The sequence below is a fragment of the Manihot esculenta genome, chromosome 1, assembly GCF_001659605.2.
Source record: "Manihot esculenta cultivar AM560-2 chromosome 1, M.esculenta_v8, whole genome shotgun sequence".
Lineage (NCBI taxonomy): Eukaryota > Viridiplantae > Streptophyta > Magnoliopsida > Malpighiales > Euphorbiaceae > Manihot > Manihot esculenta.
In genome coordinates, this window is record NC_035161.2 from 39,774,264 (window position 1) to 39,798,590 (window position 24,327).

General features: G+C 32.0%; 3 protein-coding genes across 8 annotated transcripts; 2 read left to right on the plus strand and 1 right to left on the minus strand.

Moving 5' to 3' along the window:
- Positions 1 to 537: 537 nt before the first annotated feature.
- Positions 538 to 3,183, minus strand: LOC110613758 (L-cysteine desulfhydrase). 4 transcript variants are annotated; one of them, XR_006352720.1, is made up of 2 exons: positions 927 to 3,182; positions 538 to 860 (listed from the first exon to the last, which is right to left on the minus strand). XR_006352720.1 is itself a non-coding variant. In XM_021755055.2 (2 exons), the coding sequence occupies exon 1, from the start codon at positions 2,956 to 2,958 to the stop codon at positions 1,600 to 1,602; it is 1,359 nt and encodes a 452-aa protein (XP_021610747.1). In that variant the 5' UTR covers positions 2,959 to 3,183; the 3' UTR covers positions 538 to 860; positions 1,596 to 1,599. The 4 variants fall into 4 exon arrangements, 3 of the variants coding, with proteins under 3 accessions (XP_021610747.1, XP_043818238.1, XP_043818236.1); XM_021755055.2 differs by having other exon boundaries at positions 1,596 to 3,183; XM_043962303.1 differs by having other exon boundaries at positions 538 to 1,093; positions 1,596 to 3,183.
- Positions 3,184 to 3,359: 176 nt separating this feature from the next.
- LOC110613751 (protein transport protein SEC23) lies at positions 3,360 to 8,650 on the plus strand. Its single transcript, XM_021755043.2, has 6 exons — positions 3,360 to 3,608; positions 3,760 to 4,763; positions 4,989 to 6,809; positions 7,737 to 7,853; positions 7,955 to 8,026; positions 8,219 to 8,650. The coding sequence occupies exons 2-6, from the start codon at positions 4,284 to 4,286 to the stop codon at positions 8,354 to 8,356; spliced, it is 2,628 nt and encodes an 875-aa protein (XP_021610735.1). The 5' UTR covers positions 3,360 to 3,608; positions 3,760 to 4,283; the 3' UTR covers positions 8,357 to 8,650.
- Positions 8,651 to 12,970: 4,320 nt separating this feature from the next.
- Positions 12,971 to 20,499, plus strand: LOC110613767 (proline--tRNA ligase, cytoplasmic). Of its 3 annotated transcripts, XM_021755075.2 has the most exons (14): positions 12,971 to 13,150; positions 13,358 to 13,422; positions 13,616 to 13,652; positions 13,759 to 13,844; positions 14,385 to 14,477; positions 14,742 to 14,858; positions 15,894 to 16,081; positions 16,477 to 16,543; positions 16,890 to 17,012; positions 17,142 to 17,294; positions 17,536 to 17,820; positions 17,941 to 18,159; positions 19,655 to 19,748; positions 20,188 to 20,499. In XM_021755075.2, the coding sequence occupies exons 3-14, from the start codon at positions 13,643 to 13,645 to the stop codon at positions 20,250 to 20,252; spliced, it is 1,500 nt and encodes a 499-aa protein (XP_021610767.1). In that variant the 5' UTR covers positions 12,971 to 13,150; positions 13,358 to 13,422; positions 13,616 to 13,642; the 3' UTR covers positions 20,253 to 20,499. The 3 variants fall into 3 exon arrangements, with proteins under 3 accessions (XP_021610767.1, XP_021610759.1, XP_021610775.1); XM_021755067.2 differs by lacking the exon at positions 13,358 to 13,422; XM_021755083.2 differs by lacking the exons at positions 12,971 to 13,150; positions 13,358 to 13,422; positions 13,616 to 13,652; positions 13,759 to 13,844 and having other exon boundaries at positions 14,395 to 14,477; positions 14,726 to 14,858.
- Positions 20,500 to 24,327: the final 3,828 nt, after the last annotated feature.

The following is a 24,327-nucleotide window of genomic DNA, read 5'->3' on the forward strand; positions in this document are numbered from 1 at the left end:
CTATATCTCGAAATTAATATAATAAATCAATTTATCATTATATGAATATATAAAAGAGATAAGTAAAAGTTACTGAATTTAAATATTGAATTACAATTAGATCTTTAATATCCCATAAAAATAATAAATAAAAATTATAATTGATTCAAAAAAATAAAAATTATAATAACTTTTTTTAAATATATATATACATATATTTAATGCATGGAAAAATATTCTTGATATTGGATAGTCAAGTATTTAATTTTCATTTTAAAAGAGAATCAAAGAATGAAAAATGAATTGATATCTTTATTCTAGGTTCAATTTGTTTGTGTACCCCTAATATAATTTATCAAGTATAAAAATAAATAAAGAAGAGAGAAACAAAATATTGATTCACTGAACATTTTATACATAAATTTATTAATATTATTTATTTTTCATTATTGCAATTACACAATGAAAAATAAGTTCACGGAAAATGTTTTCTATGTAAGTATCCTCTAATAACCAATAGAGCCTAAAAAGTATAATGAATGCAGTAAACCACAAGCGTCACAGAACCAGGGAATGCAAATGCTTACTGTAAGCTCACAAAAAATACTGCAAATGAGAAGAGGTCATTTGAGAATTTCACTACATATTATCCTCCCTCATATTTTCAAAGTAACTTCACGCAGTTCTCAAATTACACCTATAAAGCCAAGAACTGACAGACTAACAGTTCCCCAGTCCAAGAATGGCATAAAGTTGCAAAAATTAAAGATTGCCAGCAACAACCTGGCTTGCTGCATCCAAGCAGATGAACTAAGCCAAAAGATGATTGCCAATCGCATCAAGTCCTTTAAACAAGTCTCTTCCAACCAGATCATTCCAATCTGCAGTCAAAGTACTGAATCATTAACTGACCTTGCAGGAAATTCAAAGGACAACCAACTACTCACCACCCATCTACTATCTCCAATTTCATAGGCCATGCCTGAAGGCTGAAGCCATTCTCCACAAAAAGGCACGAAACGGTGCCATATTGTCTTAAGGACCATGTCATCCCTTCTTAGTGAGCTTCCTCTTTTGTCTCCATCCTACCTAATCGTTTTCTCTTCGCTTTTGGCTGATGTGTTTATCCAAGAAATCCTTAATGCATTAGCAAAAGCAACACTTTAAGCTCAATACACCCAAAAGCTCATACATTTTGAAACCTAAATCTAGAAAAAAAAAAAAAAAAAAAAAAAAAAAAAAAACCCTACTCTTGTAACCCCTCTTACCAGTTACATCACTAACCAGGTAAAAAAACATTCACAAAAAAAAAAAAAAACGAGGGCAAACACTTCCTAACCGAGAATTTTATAGCATAAGAAAGCATATATAGAACAGACGAGTGCCAGGCATTTGCACGTCCAAAATTGCATACCTCTCATTGGCAGCACATAAACGATCCATAACTGATCATCCATCATTAATTGGTCCTCAAGTTCGTTGAGTTATATTGTAATGGAAATGTAAAGGGACTATGTCAAGTACTAAAGATTGACACAATCAGCACAAATCACAGAAATTTTACATTTCCAAATAAATACTTCACAAGAAATTCCAATTGTGTGCAAAAAGAATACCTATTCATTCTGTGAAAAGCTTTTCAGATATCTGGGGATCATCAACAATCTGATTTATAGCATCCCTAAGCTTGCAATAATCGTCAAGCGTATTATAGACCTGATGAGAGATCCTTGCATACGCTTTTATGAACTCATCCTTATCCTTCACAACCGCCTCACCATCTCTAGGAGCCTGATAATGAATTGGAACCTCAACGCCATGATTCGAACGCAAATACGACCTTAACCTCAAAGCATCGTCTTGACTCATTACCCTCAATGTTGAAGGCAAGCCGACCATAATCATGCTTGCGCACATCTCCGGTGGGGCCCCAAGTTTTGTTCCCCAAGACTCCGCTAACATTTTTCCCATTTCAACAACCTTCTCACGGTTCCTCTTCATTATCCCACAGATTCCTCCTTCAAATCGATTTACAAACTCCAAAGCAGATGATACTACCAACTGCGAACTGTAATCCCGCGTCCCAATCCAAGCACTCTCTATTGGCAGTCCATTCCCATATTCATGTGAAACCACAGGGTGATGCACATCAGAGGAGGAGCTTGTCTTCTTACAATACAAAAATGCAACCGATGGTGGGCAAAAAAACCACTTGTGCAAATTGCTGACATAAAAATCAGCCCCAATTTCTTTAACATCTACTTTAACACTACCCATAGCGTGAGCTGCATCTACAAAGATTTGGTCTACGCCTTCTTCTCTACAAATTTTAACCAATTCCCGGACTGGAGTCACGACACATGGCATTGATGTGATGTGATCAATTATTGCTAACCTAACTTTTCTACCATCGGACTTACCTTTCTCTATCCCTTTCCTGAATTCTGTGATAATCTCTGCATCGGAGTTAACGGGAAATGGAAGCTGAACTTCTATTACTGATCCGCCAGCACACGTGACATAAGCGTGGATAGATTTTTTTACAGCTTCATAGGCGCAATGAAGCATCAAAACAGTGTCGTTGTTGTGGAATTTACCGTCGGCGAAGGAACGGCCTACCTGCTGGAGGACGATGGCAGCAGCGGTGGTGGCGTTGTCGACGAGGGAGACCTCATCCACGTTGTCAGCATTAATAAGGTCTTTAACAACTGTCCGCGAGTGGAGTATCCCCTGGCGGAGTGTATTGAAGTAGAAATCGTCGGGCTGCTGAAGGAACTTGAGCTGCCACTTCCTTTGGGCAGCGAGCACAGATCCGGGGCAGCTCCCGAAGCTACCGTTGTTGATTCGGGCTATGCCAGACAGGTGGTGAGCGAACTCTCCTCGGATTTCGGCTTCGGTTATGAACCGAGTGAGACGGGGCTTCTTGGTGGGTTGGTGCTGCTGAGACGATTCACCGTTTCGAGGATCTTCGTTTTCCATTGGGGTGAGTTAGGGTTTGTGACCAAGATTGGGCATGATTTGAAACGCGGCTCGAAAATGGAAAGGGTGGAAGCGTCGCTCACGGTGTGCTTAGCATCAGAGGACCTACGAGGGAAATGCGGCGGTAGAAATGCCACGGCTTAGAAGGAAGAGTGACAGAGGGGCTCAACGCCGTCGTTTTAGGTTGCAAGGTGAAGACGATGATCACGAGGTTACGTGAATAATTTTCTATTTCGAGTCCGGAGAAAGAAAAATGACAGTAATAAGCAAAAACACGTGGACGTGGAGAAACAACTTGGGCCTAGAGTATTGGATTCAAGGATCTAATGGATCTGGGGTGACTGCTTTAGCATCCCAACGACGCCGCAGTGAAAACTCAACACAACACGTACTATGTTTTAACCCTTTTTTTTTCAAGTGTGAATCGGTCTCATTCCCCATGTCATGAAAAAAACATTAAAAACAGGGAAGAAAGAGACCAAGAAAAGACTCGCTTTAACTGATGAATTCAAGTCCGGACCCAAGACCCATAATCCAAACTCAGTACAAAAAACTGTTTTACCATCGTTAATTTTTTTTTTTTGGAAAAAAACAAAAAAGAAAAAGATCACATTGCCAATTCTCCCAACCCCTCTGCCCCTCTCTCTCAGGTATGTGTATTCCGTTTTCCTTAGTTCAATTTTATCAAATGTTGATGTTCTTTTCTATAAGAAGCCTAGATCTTTTTTCACAAAGTTGTTGATTTTCCTCCCCTGCTTTTTTTATCTTTTTTATTTTTTTTTTCTGTCGGTTGGATTTCAGTGTACAAGAGGGATTTAGTGCCCAATTGTGCAGAGAAAAGAGTGCTCGCTGATCGGGTTTTGATTACAAGACCTTCTATTCCAGTCACTTTTATATCTGAACGTGAAATTTGTGCTTTTTGAGGATTCTTGATTGGGTCTTGACTATATTGGGATACCTTGAGCTGGGTGTGGATCAAGATTTGTTACTGTTTCTTGATTGCTTCTGGGGTTTTAGGTTGTATTAAGGGTTTAGGTTTCTCTAGGCTTCCAATTCCCCGTCTTGTCCTGCAGTAAATGACTATTGGATTAGAATTCTTCATCTGCGGGTGGAGCAGTAATACGTAGGGTTTTTTTTTTTTTTTTTTTGGTCATTTCTGCATTAAACTTTTTATCCATAACCCGTTGAAATTCACTGCAGTCTCAATGTCCTTATTCTGAACATCATTGATTTTCCGATAGAATTGTTTATAACTTCTTTAAAATCTGATATTTGGTTTTGGGTTCTTCAAAGTTCTTTCTCTTCAATAAAGACTTTGATTTTCGATGGCTAAACAACCTCAACCTTCCCTTGCATATCCTCTCACAGTTGCTCCCACAAACCCTGATACATCAACACCTCAACCTGAGAAAACTCCAATAAATCCTTCTACTCCAATGCTACCTGGAGCCCCTAGATTTCCCTCTCCTAATTTGCAACAAGATCAGAGCCCTTCTCCCTCAATCAAAACTCCAATTTTACAATCACCATTCAATGGGATCAAAACTGGAAGCTCGATTCCTCATTTAAGCACTCCCCCTGGTCCTCCTGTTTTTACTTCACCAGTCCGGCCTGCTGCTGTGCCTTTCCGGACTTCTCCTGCAACACCTCAACCAGTTGCTTTCTCATCAGGATCCTCATTGCCCACATCATCACCACCGCATTTCTCAAATGGGTCAGCACAGTTGCATCACCAAGTTCCCCAAGCTACAGAGGATTCAATATCTATTGAGGAATTACCCTGCGTCTTATTCTCTGCTCACAAGGTATCTCTTTCGTTCTCTCTGGAGCAAAGTAAAGTTAACATCTTTCTATATATATAACAGAATTTCAAATATCATGACTTATTAGATTCTTCATTCTTGTTGCATTTGGTTACTAATTACAAATATCAACTTGAATTATTTTATCTACTTTTGTTTTAATCCCCAAACTGATATATGTTTTGAATCTTATGGATTATTTTTATTTGGTTTATATTTGTCAACTAGGTGCTGAAGCAGAAGAAACTAGCCAATGTATCCAGTTTGGGTTTTGGGGCATTGATTTTTCCTGGGAGGGAGATTTCACCAGGACCTCAGATAATACAGCGTGATCCCCATCGTTGCCAAAACTGTGGAGCTTATGCAAATCTCTATTGCAAGATATTACTTGGTTCAGGCCAGTGGCAATGTGTAATTTGCAGGAAATTGAATGGAAGTGATGGTGAATACATCGCTCCAAGCAAAGAAGACCTTAGTAACTTACCGGAAATTTCATCACCTATGGTTGACTATGTTCGAACTGGGAACAAGAGACCTGGTTTTGTTCCAGTTTCTGATTCCAGAATGTCTGCACCCATTGTTCTTGTTATAGACGAATGTTTAGATGAACCACACCTGCAACATTTGCAAAGCTCCTTGCATGCATTTGTAGATTCACTTCCCCCTGCAGCAAGAATTGGAATCATATTGTATGGCCGTACAGTATCGGTTTATGATTTTTCCGAGGAATCAATGGCATCTGCTGATGTACTTCCTGGTGATAAATCACCTTCTCAGGAATCCTTGAAAGCATTGATCTATGGAACTGGTGTGTACTTGTCACCGATGCATGCTTCAAAAGAAGTGGCTCACCAAATTTTTTCATCATTAAGACCTTATAAATTAAAGATTGCGGAAGCTTCAAGAGATCGGTGCCTGGGTACTGCAGTTGAGGTTGCACTGAGTATAATTCAAGGACCATCTGCAGAAATGTCACGAGGTGTAGTCAAACGGGCTGGAGGTAATAGCAGAATTATTGTGTGTGCTGGTGGACCCAGTACTTATGGCCCTGGATCAGTCCCACATTCTCTTAGTCACCCAAATTATCCTTATATGGAAAAGACGGCATTAAAATGGATGGAGCATCTGGGTCACGAAGCATATCGACATAATACAGTGGTTGACATTTTATGTGCTGGAACATGTCCTGTGAGAGTTCCACTTCTGCAACCTCTTGCAAAAGCTTCTGGAGGCATTTTGGTTCTTCATGATGACTTTGGAGAAGCATTTGGTGTAAACTTGCAAAGGGCATCTACTAGGGCATCAGGATCCCAGGGACTATTGGAGATTCGCTGTTCTGATGATATTCTTATTACTCAAGTTGTGGGTCCGGGTGAAGAGGCGCATATAGACACTCATGAAACTTTCAAAAATGATGTTTCTTTCTCAATTCAAATGTTAAGTGTAGAAGAAACCCAGAGCTTTTCTCTTTCTATGGAAAATAAAGGAGACATCAAGAGTGATTGTGTATATTTCCAGTTTGCAATTCAATACATGAGCCTTTATCAAGCTGATATTTCAAGAGTTATTACTGTTAGATTGTCTACTGTTGATAGTGTTTCAGCATATCTTGAAAGTGTTCAAGATGAAGTGGCTGCAATCCTTATTGCCAAAAGGACTCTCTTGCGAGCCAAAAACTATTCTGATGCAATTGATATGCGGACAATAATAGATGAGAGAATTAAAGACATTGCTTTGAGATTTGGATCGCAGGTACCAAAGTCAAAACTTCATCGATTCCCCAAAGAACTCTCGTTGTTACCAGAGTTCCTTTTTCATCTCAGAAGGGGACCCCTTTTGGGAAACATTGTTGGGCATGAAGATGAGAGGTCTGTGCTGCGGAATTTGTTTCTCAATGCATCCTTTGATCTTTCACTGCGTATGGTGGCACCTCGTTGTTTAATGCACCGTGAAGGGGGCACTTTTGAAGAATTACCTGCTTATGACCTTGCAATGCAATCTAATACAGCTGTTGTTCTTGACCATGGTACTGATGTCTTCATCTGGTTGGTAAGCTACCGAATTATTCTTTGTTGTTGTTATAATATGGCACGGTTATTAGTCCCTGGTTCTGCAGATTTCTTTATTTTTCATGTAAATATGTTTTTTATGCTATCTTGTGCCTATGGCCCTATGATCTATGCATCTTTAGTTTCATGTATATGCATGTGCTCTCTGTTTATGCTCATGCATACGCATACACCTGTGCCATTTTGAGAAGGAAGGAAATTCAAAAATATGGAGGGCAGATGCAAGGCCTTGAGAGTAATATGTTCTCTATAAAACCCCCTTGTTTTAATTTCAAATGATTTAACATTAAGAACAACAGAAAGTGTTTAATGGAAGAAAATTTTTTGTGATGGAGGCTTAGCTGGGTTTAACCGAGTATAGAAGAAAATAGCAACAAGAAAGGCTAAATCTAAGCATTAATTTCTTTCCTACTAGCCCAGGTCCTTTAAATCTCCAAAATTCTGGTAATTAACATTTCAGATTTTTTATTTTTTCTGATTCATAAATGAAAATTGAAGATGATAAATGACTTTTATGGTAGCAGACTTCAATAGGTTTGCTTAAAGTCATTGATAACTGAAGAAATCAAATGGGACGTGCAATTCACCTATCTAATGTTGCCATTGCCTGTAATATTATATTATTATGACATTCTTTCATACTTGAGTGTGAGGAAACTCTCTGTGTATTCATCTTCAGACCTTCGCATTGATATTCATGTTAGAAATGTCATACCCTATATAGATATCCGATTACCATGTTGACACATAAATCATTGTCTGTCTCATACTGACAGCCTAACTGCTTTGAATATTTCCCCCACATCCTGGATTTCCTTTCTGTTGGTTAAGAATTTCACTGCCTTGATTAATATTATCCTAACTGCTTACCATTAAAGGACATTTTCCTGATAACTGGTAACCCTAGGGTGCTGAACTAGCTGCTGATGAAGGAAGAAGTGCAGCAGCTTTGGCAGCTTGCAGAACTTTAGCTGAAGAGCTCACTGAATTGCGCTTTCCAGCTCCTAGGATCCTTGCTTTTAAGGTACTTATCCCACGAATGTCTTCCTCAATCTTTTCTTTATGCAGTTTTATCCATTAAATGTTCCATAAATTAATGAATTTCATGTTCTGCATTGATAACAGGAAGGGAGCTCTCAAGCTCGATACTTTGTTTCTCGTCTGATACCTGCACACAAGGATCCTCCTTACGAGCAGGTGAAATGGACAAATGAAAAACCTCTTTCTTTTGTTGTCTTTTTAAGGGAAAAAATGGTGGAGCGGGAGGGGTATGGATGGTTCTAAACCACTTGGTTGAGAATAAATAGATACCAGGTCTTCATCAGACAACTGCACTGGCTATTTGTTGACGTAAATTGAAATTTTCTTTTTTTTTTTTTATTATTGCAGGAGGCAAGATTCCCACAGCTTCGATCTTTGACAACAGAACAGCGAACGAAGCTAAAATGCAGCTTTATTCACTTTGATGATCCTAGTTTGTGTGAGTGGATGCGAAGCTTGAAAGTGGTGCCACCAGAACCAAGTTAAGCAGTAACGTCCTGCAATTCAGTGGCAGGTGTACCTCCAGAAACAATTTTAGGAGCTGCATCCTACGTTTTGGCGAACGGAAACCTGTCTTCTCCTCTTTCTATCCCTTTCTTATCTGCTCTGTGGATAAGGGTAAGTTTTCTTGGATGATATCTTTCAATATCATCTAATCTTTATTTTTTATTTTTGACATAGGAAGCACCTACATTTGAGTGTGAAAAGTTTTGATATTATTCTGTTTATCCATTGAAATACTTTGCGGGAGCAATAAAAATTACCTTTCTTGAGCCGTCATCTTAGCTCTTGTGCAGTACATATGATCTCTCAGGTAAATGACAGAGAACACTGAAACCCGGGGAGGTGAGTAAACGAATATTGCCTTGCATTGGCTATAGTTATGATATTTATTACAAACCAATTTTCGGAGGTTATTAGATTAATTATAACTTGTATTTAAAAAATATTTTCTTCAGAAAACAGAAAAATATGGAAAAATATTTTTTTATTATTTAATTTTAATTTAAAAAATGAAAGATATTAATAAATTAATATATATGTTAGTAAAAAATGATTTTTTAAAAATATTTTTATATTTTTCTTTAATTTTTTTAATTAGTAAAACATTTTTTATTAATTAAATTTTTTAAATATTTTAAAGGTTAGAAAATATGAAAAATATTTTTTTAAAGAAGATCTTGAGTAGAACAAAAGAGAGTGTAGAGAAGCAAAGCCTTGAGAAATAAATTAATTTGTATGATTCACTGTAAAGGACATTTTCTGCAATTAAAAATAAAAAGAAAGAAATTTATAGCGTCACCACTTTACTCATATTTTATCTCATATTATGATATGGATTTCTAATTTATATTGCAATGCGTTATCTCACTTTTATAATTAAATTGATTATAACTTAACCCACTCTCAATTCATCTCTTCTCGTGGGATTTTGATAGATTTGTAATTAAGATTTTTATATTATTTAAGATAAACTGTCTCACTTTTACAATTGTATCGTTACTGAAGTTTAAATATATATATATATATATAGGCAAATAGGGAATTCACAATGTAAAAAATAAAGTAATGATTTAATTTCAAATTAAAATAAACTAATAAAATTAGTTTCAATCGTTTTTCCTTTTTTTATTTTGTGAGAAATAGAGATTTCGTTAAAAGGCTAAAAACATTCAAATGAATAAAAAACATTTAAGAATATTTTAATCCATTATCAAAAGGCTCGACTTATTACGATTAGGCCCGAATAATAATTTGAAACCCATTAGGGGAGCATCAAACGCTGAGACTCAAATTGTAAGTTGCTAGAAAAATCATATTCACACAAAGTCTTTTATTGAACAAGGGAATTGAAAACTGAGTTGGTCTGCCGAGAAAAGGCTCAAATCACCAAAGGAGGATGCATGTAAAGAAAAGCAACAAAAAATCTCAAATCAACCCTATATGAAAGGAGCCGAGGATGAAGCTCTTCAATACCCACATCACAAAGAAAACAAGAAAATCTTGAATCTCAATTTTCCTTGCTATTAGAAGCTCAAAAGAAAAGAAAAGAAGAAATGGAGAGGTCTATAAGTTAGAGGGCAACAAATAACACTACTTAAAAGAATTTAGTTGACCTCTTAATTTAAAAAATTCATCAAATAAAAAATTAAATTCTGAGTTAAAACTTATACAAGTTTTTCGGTTAAAGATAAACTTGCGAATATAAGAAAAAATAGACCACCACAATAATACTAACAACAAAAGGACATATACCAACAAAAACTATTTCAAAATTAAATATTAATTACATCCATGGACAATGGGAGGTAGCAAGCAATCTAGCTACTGGAAATGGAAAGGTTAGTATTTTCCCATCCAGAGAAGGATGAGGAGCAGTAACCACAATAAATCGGTGAATGCATAGGATTAAAGGGGTTTAAAGTCCAATTGAAATCGAATTGAGAGTTAACCATAATGTTATTAAATAAACATTATAATATTAATAATAATTTTTTTATTTTAATTATCACTTTATATATCTTATAACTGACTATTAAAATAAATTTACCTAAATTTTGAGATTTAAAATATTTTTTAAAAGATAATTTAAAATTTTAAACAATAATATATTGAAATTTTATAACAAAATAACTTTTAAAAAAATAAATTATCGTATACTATTAATAATTACTTATATTAATATCACTTGCTTCACCTATACATATTATTAGTTGTGAAAAAATAACAATTAGTTTGGCAGTCTTACTTGTTGAATTAATGAAATTGAATGTTTTGAAGGTACAGGCTTCGAATCTTGCTACAAATGTTAGAAGTTTTTGTTGGTTAAAAGCACCGATTCCATTTGGAAAGTTTGATTTAAATCGGACAATTCAATAAGTTAATTGATTTAAAGCTAACCCCTAATGAGATAAATTTAAGAATGGTAATGAATTGGGTATTTTCAACTAAACATAGAATTTGACATGAAAAATATTTAATAATAATATTTATAACTTTTTTTTTATATTTTTTATTTAAAAATTAAAATTAAAATATTTTTTTAAAATATTAATTTTTTCAATAAAAATTATTAATAAAAAATATATTTTTTAAATAAAAATTATTAATGAAAAATATTTTATTATATAAATTATTAATTAAAATATATAAAACTGACATTCTCGACTCAACTCTAATAGTACTGTTTTGAACAATTATAATAAAATTTAAAATGATTTTATATTTTAAAAAATAATATCATTTTAGATTTAGATTCAGATTTTATTTATAAATTACTCGCAGCTCGAATTTATTTATATAAATAATTAATTTAATATAAAAATATATTATAATAATATTTATAAATATTTTATATATTTTTATTTAAAAATTAAAAATTAAATATTTAATTTAAATATTTTTAAAAAATATTAAATTTTTTAAATAAAAATTATTAATAAAAAAATATTTTGTTATAAATTATTAATTAAAATATGTAAAATTAATATTTTTGAAACAACACACAATTTAGATAATTATAATCAAATTTGAAATGCGTTGGTATTAAAAAAAATAATAATCAAAATATATATTTTATATAAATAATTAATTTAATATAAAAAATATTTTATAATAATATTTATATTTTTTTTTATATTTTCATTTAAAAATTAAATATTATTTTAAAATATTAAAATTTTTAAATAAAAATTATTAATGAAAAATATTTTTTTATATAAATCATTAATTAAAATATATAAAATTAATATTTTTGAACAATCCTAATACAATGAGTTTAGATAATTACAATAAAATTTGAGATAAATTTATGTTTAAAAAAATAATTTCCATTCATATTTTTGTTTATAAATTAGGTATCCATTTATATAAATAATTAATTTAATATAAAAATATTTTATAATAATATTTATAATTTTACTTTTATATATTTTCATTAAAAATTAAAATTTAAATATTTTTAAAAAATATTAAATTTTATAAAAATTATTAGTGAAAAATATTTTTTTATATAAATTATTAATTAAAATATATAAAATTAATATTTTTTATTTAACAATTTAAATAATTATAATAGAATCTAAAATAATCGGTGTTTAAAAAAATAATACCCATTCGAATCATATTCAAATTTTATTTATAAATTACTCGCAATCTATATCCATTTATATAAATGCTTAATTTAATATAAAAAAATATTTTATAATAATATTTATAATTTTTTTATATATTTTTATTTAAAAAATAAAATTTAAATATTTTTTAAAAATATTAATTTTTTAAATAAAAATTATTAATAAAAAATATTTTTTATATAAATTAATTAAAATATATAAAGCTGATATTGTCGATCAATTTTAATTGAATAAATTTAAATAGTTATAATTAAATTTGAGATAAATTTATATTTAAAAAAATAATATACAGTTCGGATCAAATTTAAATTTTATTTATAAATTATTCATAATCGATATCCATTTATATAAATAATTAATTTAATATAAAAATATTTTATAATAATATTTATAATTTTTTATATATTTTTTTATTTAAAATTTAAAATTTATATATTTTTTAAAAATATTGTATTCTTTAAATAAAAATTATTAATAAAAAATATTTTTTATATAAATTATTAATTAAAATATATAAAATTAAATTTTATTTCGATTTGAGGCAAATTTAAATAATTTAAATTAATAATAATTAGATTTAAAATAGATTCAAATATTATAATATTATTAATATAAATTAAATTTAAAGTTAAATAGTTTAATTTGTGTGATATTATAAATTATTAATTAAAATATATAAAATTAAATGAATTTAAATTTTATTTAAAAAATAATAATTAGATTTGAGATCAATTTAAATAGTTTAAACTGATAATAATTAGATTCGGGATCGAATTAAAATATTAATAATAAAAATTAAAATTAAATTTAAATAGTTTAATTTCCCCGTATACCATAACAGTTTAAGTAGAACAATTATTTATTTTTGCAAATTAAACGGACATTTGAGAGTGAACATGGGTTTGTTGACCTGCCAAATGGCCCTTCCGATCCATTTACAAATAATTTAGTAATAAGTACGCAGTCCTTACATATTCCCTAGGGTTTTGATCTTACTAAACAGAGGCACAACACTCTCTTTCTCCGTCTCTGAAGCTGTACCTCCGTTCCTCTTATCGTCTGGATTCTCCTTATCCTCCCTCTTTTCTCTTTTGCCTCTGAGAGGGGAAGACGAAGAGAAGCTACCTCAAAATCCAATCAGACTGTGCGCTTTCTTCTCTATTTTAAGCTAGTATTTTTCATTTTTATGAATACAATGAGTATCTCTAACTTGTATGATTTCTTGCAAATTCGCTTTTATTGGTCCAATCTGACGGTTCTTTTAGGTTCGCAATTTCTTACTTGTGTCAGATTAATGTTATCAATATTAGTCTTTAAGCTCTAATAGTCTTCTTTTGTTTGGTCTGTCTAGCCATTGGCGTCTTCTTTGCTGCTTCATTTCCTATTTCATACTCCCAACACAGTGTGCTGTAGTTAGTGAGTGAATGATGACTTTGAGAACTTGTTAAATTGTTGATTTTTGTTAGTTCTATTCAGATTGATTCTTCAGATTTGACCATGGTGTCCATTTCGATATGTATTGCGTGGTCTTGCAGTTTTATCTGATGTGCCTGTTCTGCTTGTTGTTGTCACTGAAATCTCCTTTTCTTTTTTGTTTATAATTTACCAGGTGTTGTGCCCAATTTGAGTTGGTGAAATGGCTGGTGGTGAGTTTTTGCCCCCCATCACAGCTTATCTGTTTATTTCTTAGTGTTTTGTACTTGCCCTACTTATGTCTGTACAAGGTAAAATGATCTGTGTTGACCTCTTCAGGGGGTAAAAGGAAGGAGGTGAAGAAAGAGACTGGGTTAGGACTCTCCTTTAAGAAGGAAGAGAACTTTGGAGAGTGGTACTCTGAGGTATTTCTTAGACTTTAGAATTATATGCATCAGCTGTTGGTAATTTTATGTGTAGGATGATTATTTTCCGTTTTGAGCTTGGGAGATCAGGTAGGAGTGCTTGATACTGACACAGTAGTACAGTACATTTATAACTTTGTAAAAAGCAAAAGAAACAAGTTTTTAATTTAAGGACATTTCTCTGTAACTTGCTATATGGAAATTCTTTATGATAGTATGTGTCCGTATTATGCATGGATTTGTTCAAATTCTCCTTCTAGCAAGTGGTTATTCCACCACCCAATGCGCTAATGCAGTATGTTAAGATCATATGTTCTTGCAAATTTTCAGTGATTCTCAAATTTCAATAAATGATTTTCTTTGTTTGCTTATGCACTTGTTAGAAAATCAATTGTCCAGCCAAATATTATGATTGTCCCATCCTGTTAAGGCAAAATACATTTTGTGATGAAGAAATGCAGCCCCGCCGACACTAAATGATGTTATCTACTCGAACATTAGACCCTTAATTGTCAATTTGTTTCCTTTTGGCCCATGTAGGTGGTCGTCAATGGTGAGATGATCGAGTACTATGACATTTCTGGCTGTTATATTTTGAGACCATGGTCAATGTCAATTTGGGAGATCATGCAAGTAAGTTTAGACCCTTGATCACTTAATTATTTATTTTTTATGTAGTTTTTCTCTATGCTGCTGTTATGATTCCCATATGATGTTTTTCATCAGGCTGAAATTTTCTTGAATAATAGTAATTACAAACGAGACTATTAATTTGGTTGGTGCTTATCCTGGTTTTTGATGTAGTTGTATGTATTTTTTACCAATCCTTGTTCTTCCAGTCTATAAGCATATAAATTGGGCATCGGGATAATGTTTTTCAGTGATGACAATCTGCAGGCTTTCTTTGATGCTGAAATCAAGAAAATGAAAATCAAGAACTGTTACTTCCCTCTTTTTGTTTCATCCAGTGTATTGGAAAAGGAGAAGGACCACATAGAGGGCTTTGCTCCAGAGGTGAGATCTGAATTCTTCATGAAGGAAGGAGAACTTATTTAAGGACTTGCATTATGGTGCTTATTTTGAAGTAATTTGGTTTTCACAAGTCACCATGATTTAGATGTAGAGGACTAATAAACTTTTCATAGACCATATATGCAGATGTTTCATGGAAGATATTTTTATAGCAGGTTAAGACACATCTGGCATCTGCATTATTATTGTGGGAATAATTTTTATCTTGGCTGTTGGGGCCTATCTAAGGCAGGGTGTAATTTACAAAATGGGAATGGAGATTGGTCATTTTGTTCCACTGCTAAACTAAATCAGACTGAAAGAGCTGCTACTTTTGTGTTTTTATTTTTTTCAAAAAATTAGTTAAATTACTCAAGTAAACATATATATACATATATACATATATATATATATATATATATATGTATGTATATATATATGTATGTATAACACTGGAATACATAATGTTTAACAATAAAACATGATGTACTCAAATAGTTTGTGGTTACCTCCAAAAAGATAGGATCTCAAGACCTTGATTTTTCCAACATTATCTTAAAGGAAAGGATGCTTTTCAAAAAGCAAAGTTGAAACTCAGCCAAACAGGCTTGTAGATGATGACGGGCAGAGAAGCAAGAAAACTGAGAGCATGATGTTGGGGAGTTGTCAGCTAGCGAGACAAGAGAAGTGAAGATAGTGGCTACAAATGTTTCTTGACATGATTTATAAGAGTGGTCCTCATACTTCATAATATCGTTTACCAGTTATATGACATTGTTGCATTGTGATTTCAAAACCCCCATCTTGTAAATAATTATATGTTGTGTGACCCTCCCCAAGTTCTAATACAAGATGGCTAACCTTGGTCAGTATTGGGTTATGCTTGGTAATTTAAGATTAGTGTTAATTGAAGGAAAAAAAATCATTAATTCCTTCTTATCCTCTCTGGCCATTTTATTTTAGGAAGCTATTGAATTGGAGAAAATGGAAAGAAAATAGAAAGGATGTTTACCGTATGACATTTTGGTTCTTTTTCAGGTTGCATGGGTGACAAAATCTGGAAAATCTGACCTTGAAATTCCTATAGCTATTCGTCCAACTAGTGAGACAGTTATGTACCCCTACTTCTCTAAGTGGATAAGGGGACACCGTGACTTGCCTTTGAAACTTAACCAGTGGTGCAATGTTGTTCGTTGGGAATTTAGCAATCCTACTCCATTTATCAGGTACATTGTTTGGATTTTGTCATGTATAAAGTTTTGGATTCTTCTCTCTCTCTCTGTTTTTTTCCATGTTGATAATTTATTGTTTAGGAAGTTCTTGAATTCATAGAGTAAAAGACTTGCCGAGTATGTTTGTGTTATCTATGCACTGTTGTGTCTTGCTCGATATATACTTTTTCTGTTCAATTTTGCTAGAACCTCATGTGAGTTAATAACAATGTGATTTTCTCAATATAATAAATCCTATTGAAAGATAAACTGTTTGGTCAAGCCTTTTGTTTTAATTTGCATGCTGGCTTTTGTCCAACATATATATGGATTTGCAGTATAATTCATAGTACTTTGATGTCCGTGTTTGCAGATTAATGTTCATGCTGAAACATTTTTCTATTTTATAGGAGCCGAGAGTTCCTTTGGCAGGAAGGGCATACTGCATTTGCAACAAAGGCAGAAGCAGATGAGGAGGCATGAAACTAATTACTTAATTCCTGTCCTTATAGTTGTGATCAATGTTTAATGGAATATAATGGAAGTGATGAAACAAAGTATTGCAGTTATTATTAACAAATTGTTTGTAGATCTTGCGAAGTACATGATCATGAGCATTCCAGTTGATTTGTAAGAGCTTATCATTTCATAGACCCAACTAAAGTATGAGTTTTGGGATGCTGTATATGCTTCTAATTTTCTGTATCATTACTCACTCTTTTGGCATGGAATTATTTGCCTGCCTTTGATATCTGTATTGACATTAAATATCTAGGTAGAATTTTATTGATATCATGGTTTCTGTTCAACTGTTATGTACCAGGTCCTTCAAATATTGGAACTATATAGACGTATTTATGAAGAATTCTTGGCTATTCCTGTTGTAAAAGGCAGGAAAAGTGAGATGGAGAAATTTGCTGGTGGACTCTACACCACTAGTGTTGAGGTATTTAACATTTATCGTGTAGATAGGGACTGTGCTACATTATCTTCTTTTAAGTTCTATCCATTTACTGACTTATTTTGATTAGCATGACTTACCTGAATCAAATTCTTTCAAATTTATCTGTGTCAGGCATTTATTCCAAACACTGGGCGTGGCATACAAGGTGCCACTTCTCACTGTTTAGGGCAAAATTTTGCAAAAATGTTTGAGATAAACTTTGAAAATGAGAAGGGAGAGAAGGGTATGGTCTGGCAGAATTCTTGGGCTTATAGCACTAGAACGGTAAACTTTGCGAATTTTGTCATCTTGAGTTGATTTTTGTAATGAAAATATGACATTGCTCTTCTGTTGTTTTATTTTGTTTGGTTGTTATGATGCATTTGCACTTTAGACTGGCTTTTTTATTAAATAATTTATTTATACATTTTTTATTTAGTTTTTGTTCATTTACGATCAATTTGATTGTTGTGTGCTCTTTGGACATCTGTCATCAAACTAATGTAGTTTTTCATATTTTATGTAGATTGGGGTGATGGTGATGGTTCATGGAGATGATAAAGGCTTGGTGCTACCACCTAAAGTGGCATCTGTTCAAGTTATTGTGGTCCCGGTGCCATACAAAGACGCTAATACTCAAGGAATCTTTGATGCCTGCACTGAAACTGTGGATACTTTATGTAAAGCAGGTATTCGTGCAGAAGCTGATTTTAGAGACAATTATTCACCTGGTTGGAAATACTCTCACTGGGAAATGAAAGGTGTTCCCTTAAGGATTGAAATAGGTCCAAAAGACTTGGCAAATAATCAGGTATTCTGATTTTTTTTGTTCCAAGTGCATGATGGTTTTTTTTCTTATATTATTACACTTGATTTTATCCTTTTATGGTTAGAGGTATTAAATGCTAAGATGATATCTATCTATCCTTAGGTGCGTGCTGTTCGTCGTGACAATGCAGCAAAAGAAGATATAAGCAGGGTCAATCTGGTTGAGCAAGTAAAACGTATACTGGATGATATTCATCAAAGTCTGTTTGATGCTGCTAAACAAAAGCGAGATGCTTGCATTCAAGTAGTAAAAACTTGGGATGAATTCAAGGAGGCTCTCAGCCAAAGGAAAATGATCTTAGCTCCTTGGTGTGATGAGGAGGTATGGTGCTGGTTCTTTTTTGGAGCTATATGAGGAGAATATATATAATTTTTTCACACACAGACACACACATATTAGGAATTTGTTCCTCTAACAAGGCCTAGCCACCATCTGAGTTGGGCCTGGTACCAGAACCATTGAACAGTTCATAAGTCTGACCTAGATCAGAAGCCCCCTCTGATCCATGAGCCAGACTAGAACTGGCAGTTCCATCCTGTTCATACTGTTTTCTTTTTAAGAAATTCTCAGTTCTTTGATTAAATTGAAAATTTAAAGGGGTATCTAATATACATTTGTTTGACTAATTACAACTTGCAAACTATTGAGGAAAAAAGTTTTTGTTAGTTGGTATTATAACATGATCAAGGAAATTTTACTAAAATAATTGATGAGAAATATTTTAATTGCTTACAATTATAATATGACTAAGGACATAAATTTTTTTGAATTGTAATTTAAAATAATTAGAAAGAGGAAATCAATGCAATTAGGTTATGATAATCTCAGATCCAGAAAAGAAAAGGTCTGACTTTACAAGGGGTCTCTGTACTAAAATAAAACTTAGTTTGTGAGGAGGGTGTCTCCCTTTTTTATCCCGCCTTTCCCTTGGCGTGTCACGACCTTTCTGCCACAAGAACACACTTGTTGTCGTATGGGTCCGTACGTACGGATAATGCGGCGACCCTCTCTGTGTCAGGCGGCCATTTAATTCCCTCCGGCGCGTGAGTGGACAGGGTTACGAAGTGACCAGGCCTATTGTCCTTTCTTCTCATGACAGAGTTGGAGAGAAGTGGACTGATCCAGGTGGAGATCCGGTCTCAGGGCCCACTAGGCTGGGTCGGTCTGACTGGGGGGTCTGGATGGACCCTAGTCTTAAGGCTGAGCGGGCTGGTCCTAGTTCATTCAAGAGACCGGAGGGCTTTTAAGTGATGGGCTGTCGTTATGGGCCTGGTCCCTGATCGGGATGGAGAAATCCAGCGGTCATCAGGTTAAATATGGGAAATTAACACAATAAGATAAAGGAAAAAACTAGTTGATATTAGTGTAGGATAATATATCTGAAAAGGGAATAAGATGAAATCAATATGATTAGGCTAAATACGAGAAAATAGAACAGAAAAATGAAATAAACAAAATACATGAAGTTAACATAATTGGGAAAAAAATGAAATATGTAATTATATTTTTTCTATGCAAATCTTTATTTATTTCAAATTAAAAAAATAATGCCAAGCTCGATTTTTCTCTCACTAATTACTTTCACAATCATTTAATTTTTGCTAAATAATTACTTTATTAATGGAATTGGAAACGAAAATACTGCAGTTAATTCAAGTGTCTCCCTAATGAACTTTTAAAAGATAGGATACACTCATTTTTAGTCTCTGGGTGGTCTGCACTATAAGCAGAATGAAACTTGTCGTATCCCTCAAGTGCTATAAGCAAAGGATGTCGTTTTTTAAGGTGACCTCAGTGCTTTAAGAATATTCTGCAGGAGGTGGAGCAAGATGTGAAAGAACGAACACGAGGTGAGATGGGAGCAGCCAAGAGCCTTTGTACACCATTTGACCAGCCAGAACTCCCTGAAGGTAATATCCCATTATGCAATTTAATTTGATTGGCAATTAAACTCATTGTATCTTAATAATGTGGTAATTGCTTTTCAAACTTATTAAATAGTGTGCACGTCTTGTTAAGATTTCCTTCCAATTTTTATAGCATTGTTTTATTGGTTAAAAGACTAGAATGTTTTGGAGAGAGTTGCGCATGCCTGCTGACTTGCAGTTATCTGTTTCAATGGGAATGGATGGTCTAGTTGTTTGTGGTTAAAAACTCGGAGATATCTAACATCAAGTCTGTAGTTCTAATCCAATGGATAGAGCGAGGATTTTATGGATGGAAGACATCTAGCTCCATTATGTAGCTCATCAAGTAAACCAAAAGGAAAAGAAAAGAACTTATATTGATGTATGAACACCAACTTGTGAATTTTCCTCTGGTGTTAACACTTTTTTTTGTCCCTCGCAGGTACTAAATGCTTTGCCTCTGGAAAGCCTGCGAAGAAATGGACCTACTGGGGCAGAAGTTACTAGATTATTATCCCCTAGTTTTTGAATTTTTAAAAAATGATTGAGACATGCTAAATTTTGGTTTTTGGAACTAGTAATTGATACCTCACTTGTTGCTTTTTTTTTTCTTCTTGAAATGTTGTGCAAAATGTACCTTGCTATGATGAAGCGGTTGTCGGATTATTTTATGTACTGTCGTGGTTGATATCCTTCATCCGCGCCGTTATATCTGGTGCAAATCTTAATTTTTATGAACGGCACTTTTATAACATTATAGATGTTTAATATATTAATGCATTTAAATCATAAATGAGGAGTGCCGCATAGGAAGAAGATAGAGGAGAAGAGATGATGATGATAATGAAGAAGACTAGGGGTGTGCTTCTCCTTGGCGTGAAATTTCCACAAGGTCGGAGGCCGTGTGGCAAATTTGTAAGGTCGGGCTTCAAAAACTCAGTGATTCGTCAATTGAAATTTATCTGTTTTGGTGGGAAAAGGAGGAGGCTGATGGAGATGAAGAGGCGACAATTTATCGGTCTTAAGGGATCTGTAACGGTAACTGGAAAACAATGGAAGTGTAGTTTTGTTTGTAAGGCCTGCCTTTTGTTTCCTACACTGGCTGTGGGCAGTGATTTCCCCACAAAGTGTGATTGTGCAATTGGAGTATGGGACTCTTAGGAAATTGTCCAATAGGAGGGGTAACAATAAGCCACTCGTTCACCAACATGGACCGCTCTTGAAACTCATAAATTATAGGTGGAATCAATCACGGTGACCCAATGTAATTTCTCCCTTTCCTGCCTCGTCTTCAAGGCTCTTTACGGGACGATACCAAATTGTATTTTTTTAAAATTTTTTCCCGATTTAGATTTATTCATTGACAGGTTAAATAATTGCAATATTTAGTGTATTACTGCATTTACGTGTAAAGATGGCGGTCCTCATAGAAGATGTATCTGTATTGAAATAATGATATTACATAGAAATGTTGTATAATTTAAATTAGTTCTATTGGTCTAAAAAGATCTCATAAAATTAGTTTTCATATTTATAGTTTAAAATTTTAATTTTGAATTAAAATATTTAATTTTTAATAATTTTTAAATTAATTTTGACTAAATTTAAATTACCTCACATATCACACAATGTATAATTATTTTTACTATATAAATAACTTGATTAATTTGAATTAAATTTTAGTTAAGATTTCAAATCTTTAATTATCTAAAATTTTCAATTAAGATTATTATTTTTTTAGAAAGAAATTAAAATTATTATTTAAGTATGAGAGAATTAAATATTTTAATTATATAATTTAGAAATTTCATATAATTAAGAATTTAGAATTTTAATTAAGATTTTTCAGTTAATTAAATTGTTTATATGATAAAAATAATGAAATATATATTGTATAAATTAATTTAAATTTGAGTAAAATTAATTTAAAAAGCTATTACAATTATAATAAATTCGTGAAATTTTTTTATTTAAAATTAAAAATTTAGATTATAAATATGAAAAATTATAAAATTATTATTTTTTTGAGCGAATAGATCTTTAAATTAACTTTTTTTAATGTAAATGCCATGTTTATTTTATAAAAAATATTTTTAATATTTTTAATATTTAGAATACTCATAAAAATCACCACTGGAAAATATTTTTTATTAAAAAGAAAATTAATTATTTTATAAATTTTAAAAATCTTATTATTATCATTATATATATACATTTATTAATATCTTTTATTTTTTAACATTACAATCAATGAAAAATAAATCATTTTATTGAAAATATTATATATATATAAATTGTTTTTTTTTTCAAACAAATACACCCTATTTTTTTTTTCAAGGAGAAAGATACTATCAATCTAAAATTGAATTCCAAGATCTTACTTTAACACCTCCTTGATCTTAAGGAATTGAATTCTTAATTTTATTTCATTTGTATAAAAAAGATTACACACATATATATTTGTTTTGTTCTAGAGCTGTTGTTAAATTAATAGATAATTGATCATTTCTCAAATAATTGAAAGAAAAAAATAAAATAGATAAATCTTAGTTTTTTTTTCTTAATTAATGCAAATATAATCACATGGGGTTATATATATAAAAAGTATATATCCCTATGTTTTGATAGTTGGAGAAAATGTGAAATACAAGTGTTAATGGACTTTGACGCTAAGAAATAAAGAGCATAAGACAGGGCATGCAGATGAGAATAAATTTAATGGTAGTTAGGATGAAAGCATTTGCAAGCTCTGTATTTAGAATTTTTGAACGTGGGTTTGTTGTTGATGCTTCTACTCCATTGTTGTCCATTATTATGGCAATTAATATGCCAAACCCAATTGAGTTGGTTGGTTGGTGTGCTGTGCTGTGCTGAGCTGAGGTCCATTTCATTTTTGAATTGACCTTTGCATATGCCAGCCTTATCATTTCATACACGAACCAATTACGCTATATTTTACTTCAAATAAGATGTAGAGTTAATTAGCTTTAAAGGGAGTTTTAATCAAAGTCCATAATTGGTGATGTATTATTATGGTTGTACGAGTGATGACAATGCCAATTAATTGTATCAAAATTCAAAAAACCCTTAAGTTTACAGGTAGGGTTAAAAATGGAAGCAATTTTGATTCTGAACCAACCTGACAACAATTCAACGACTTAGAAAGGACCAATGCAGCAGAGTCTGGCCTGGAAATGTATAGCAGTTTTGTCTCTATGTAACCATTTGAGCAGTTGTATCATGGGGATGAGCATCCCAAATTCAAGAAGAAAAGAAAATTGATAGGTTTGTTTAAGATCTGAGAAAGATTGAATATACAAGTTAAGTATGGACAAATGTAAAGAGGTACAAAAAATAAAGCTGATGCATGCGGACCATCTACTGTTTTCTTATTGGATACCTTTTTCTTAAGACCATCTAAAAAATTAATAAATAAAACTATTTTATAATTTGTAAAATATATATATAAAAAGAAAACAAATCTATTCTGTTTCGATACGAGTTTTCTCATTTTTAACCGTACAAAAAAAAATAAAAAAACCTTAACATAACAAGCATCGAACGGAGATGAAGGGGTCCCACATGCTTTGGGATGGAGTTATCAGTTTTTCCAAGTTAAGAGCTTGGAAGAAGTATGAGAAGAAGATTTGGTCAAGGTCAACACACAATTAATTAAAGTAAAATACTTTAACCGTTTTTCAATTTTTTTTTTTTAAAAAGGAAGCCAAATACAGTATTTAAAAATGATCTTTTAAACACAAAATTATAATATTTTAAATATAATAATTAATTAATTATATTCTTATGATTTAAAAAATAAACAGTAGTCTCTTATTTAATTTTATCAATTTATAATAATTCAATATAAAATTTTAAAATATACTTAATAATATGTATATGTGATAATTCTTATTTTCTAAAATAAGTTATGGATAATATAATTAATTTATATTTAAAATTACTGGATAATCCATATTTTGAATTTGTTGGCATAATAATTTGAATAAGAGAAGCATGCAGAAGCAGTCGCTCAGCAAAACCGCAATACCAGCTGTAAAATAGAGGGTTGTTTTTGTCTATATGTCTAAAAAGCGTGTCCACCACTTCCCATAACATAACTCTCAATTATATTCTTTTGTCTAAACTATCATTATTTTCTTTATAATTTTTATTTTTTTCTTCTAAACACATTTTTTACTATTTTATTAAATTAATAAAAACTAAAAATAAGAGATTGTCAAACCTATTCATTCGCAAATCACAAAATAGAGGAATTAGACGTTTTTTTTTTTAATAATAATTTGAATTAGTCAAACAAATTTCTTCAGTTATTTTTTAATTACGAAATTCAGTAATTTTTTTATGATTTATTTTTTTTAAATATAACTGTTATTGGAGTATTATAATTAAAATTTTTTGACATTATTCGAGTGACGTAATAATTTCTAAATTAAGCATAAAAAGAGATTAATAAGACGCTTTATCCTATAAAAAATAAATTCGAGATAATAATATTTATTAATTTAAAAAAAATCTAAAAGTTTCCAAAAAAATCTAAAAGTTAGTTTCTTAATGAAATAAA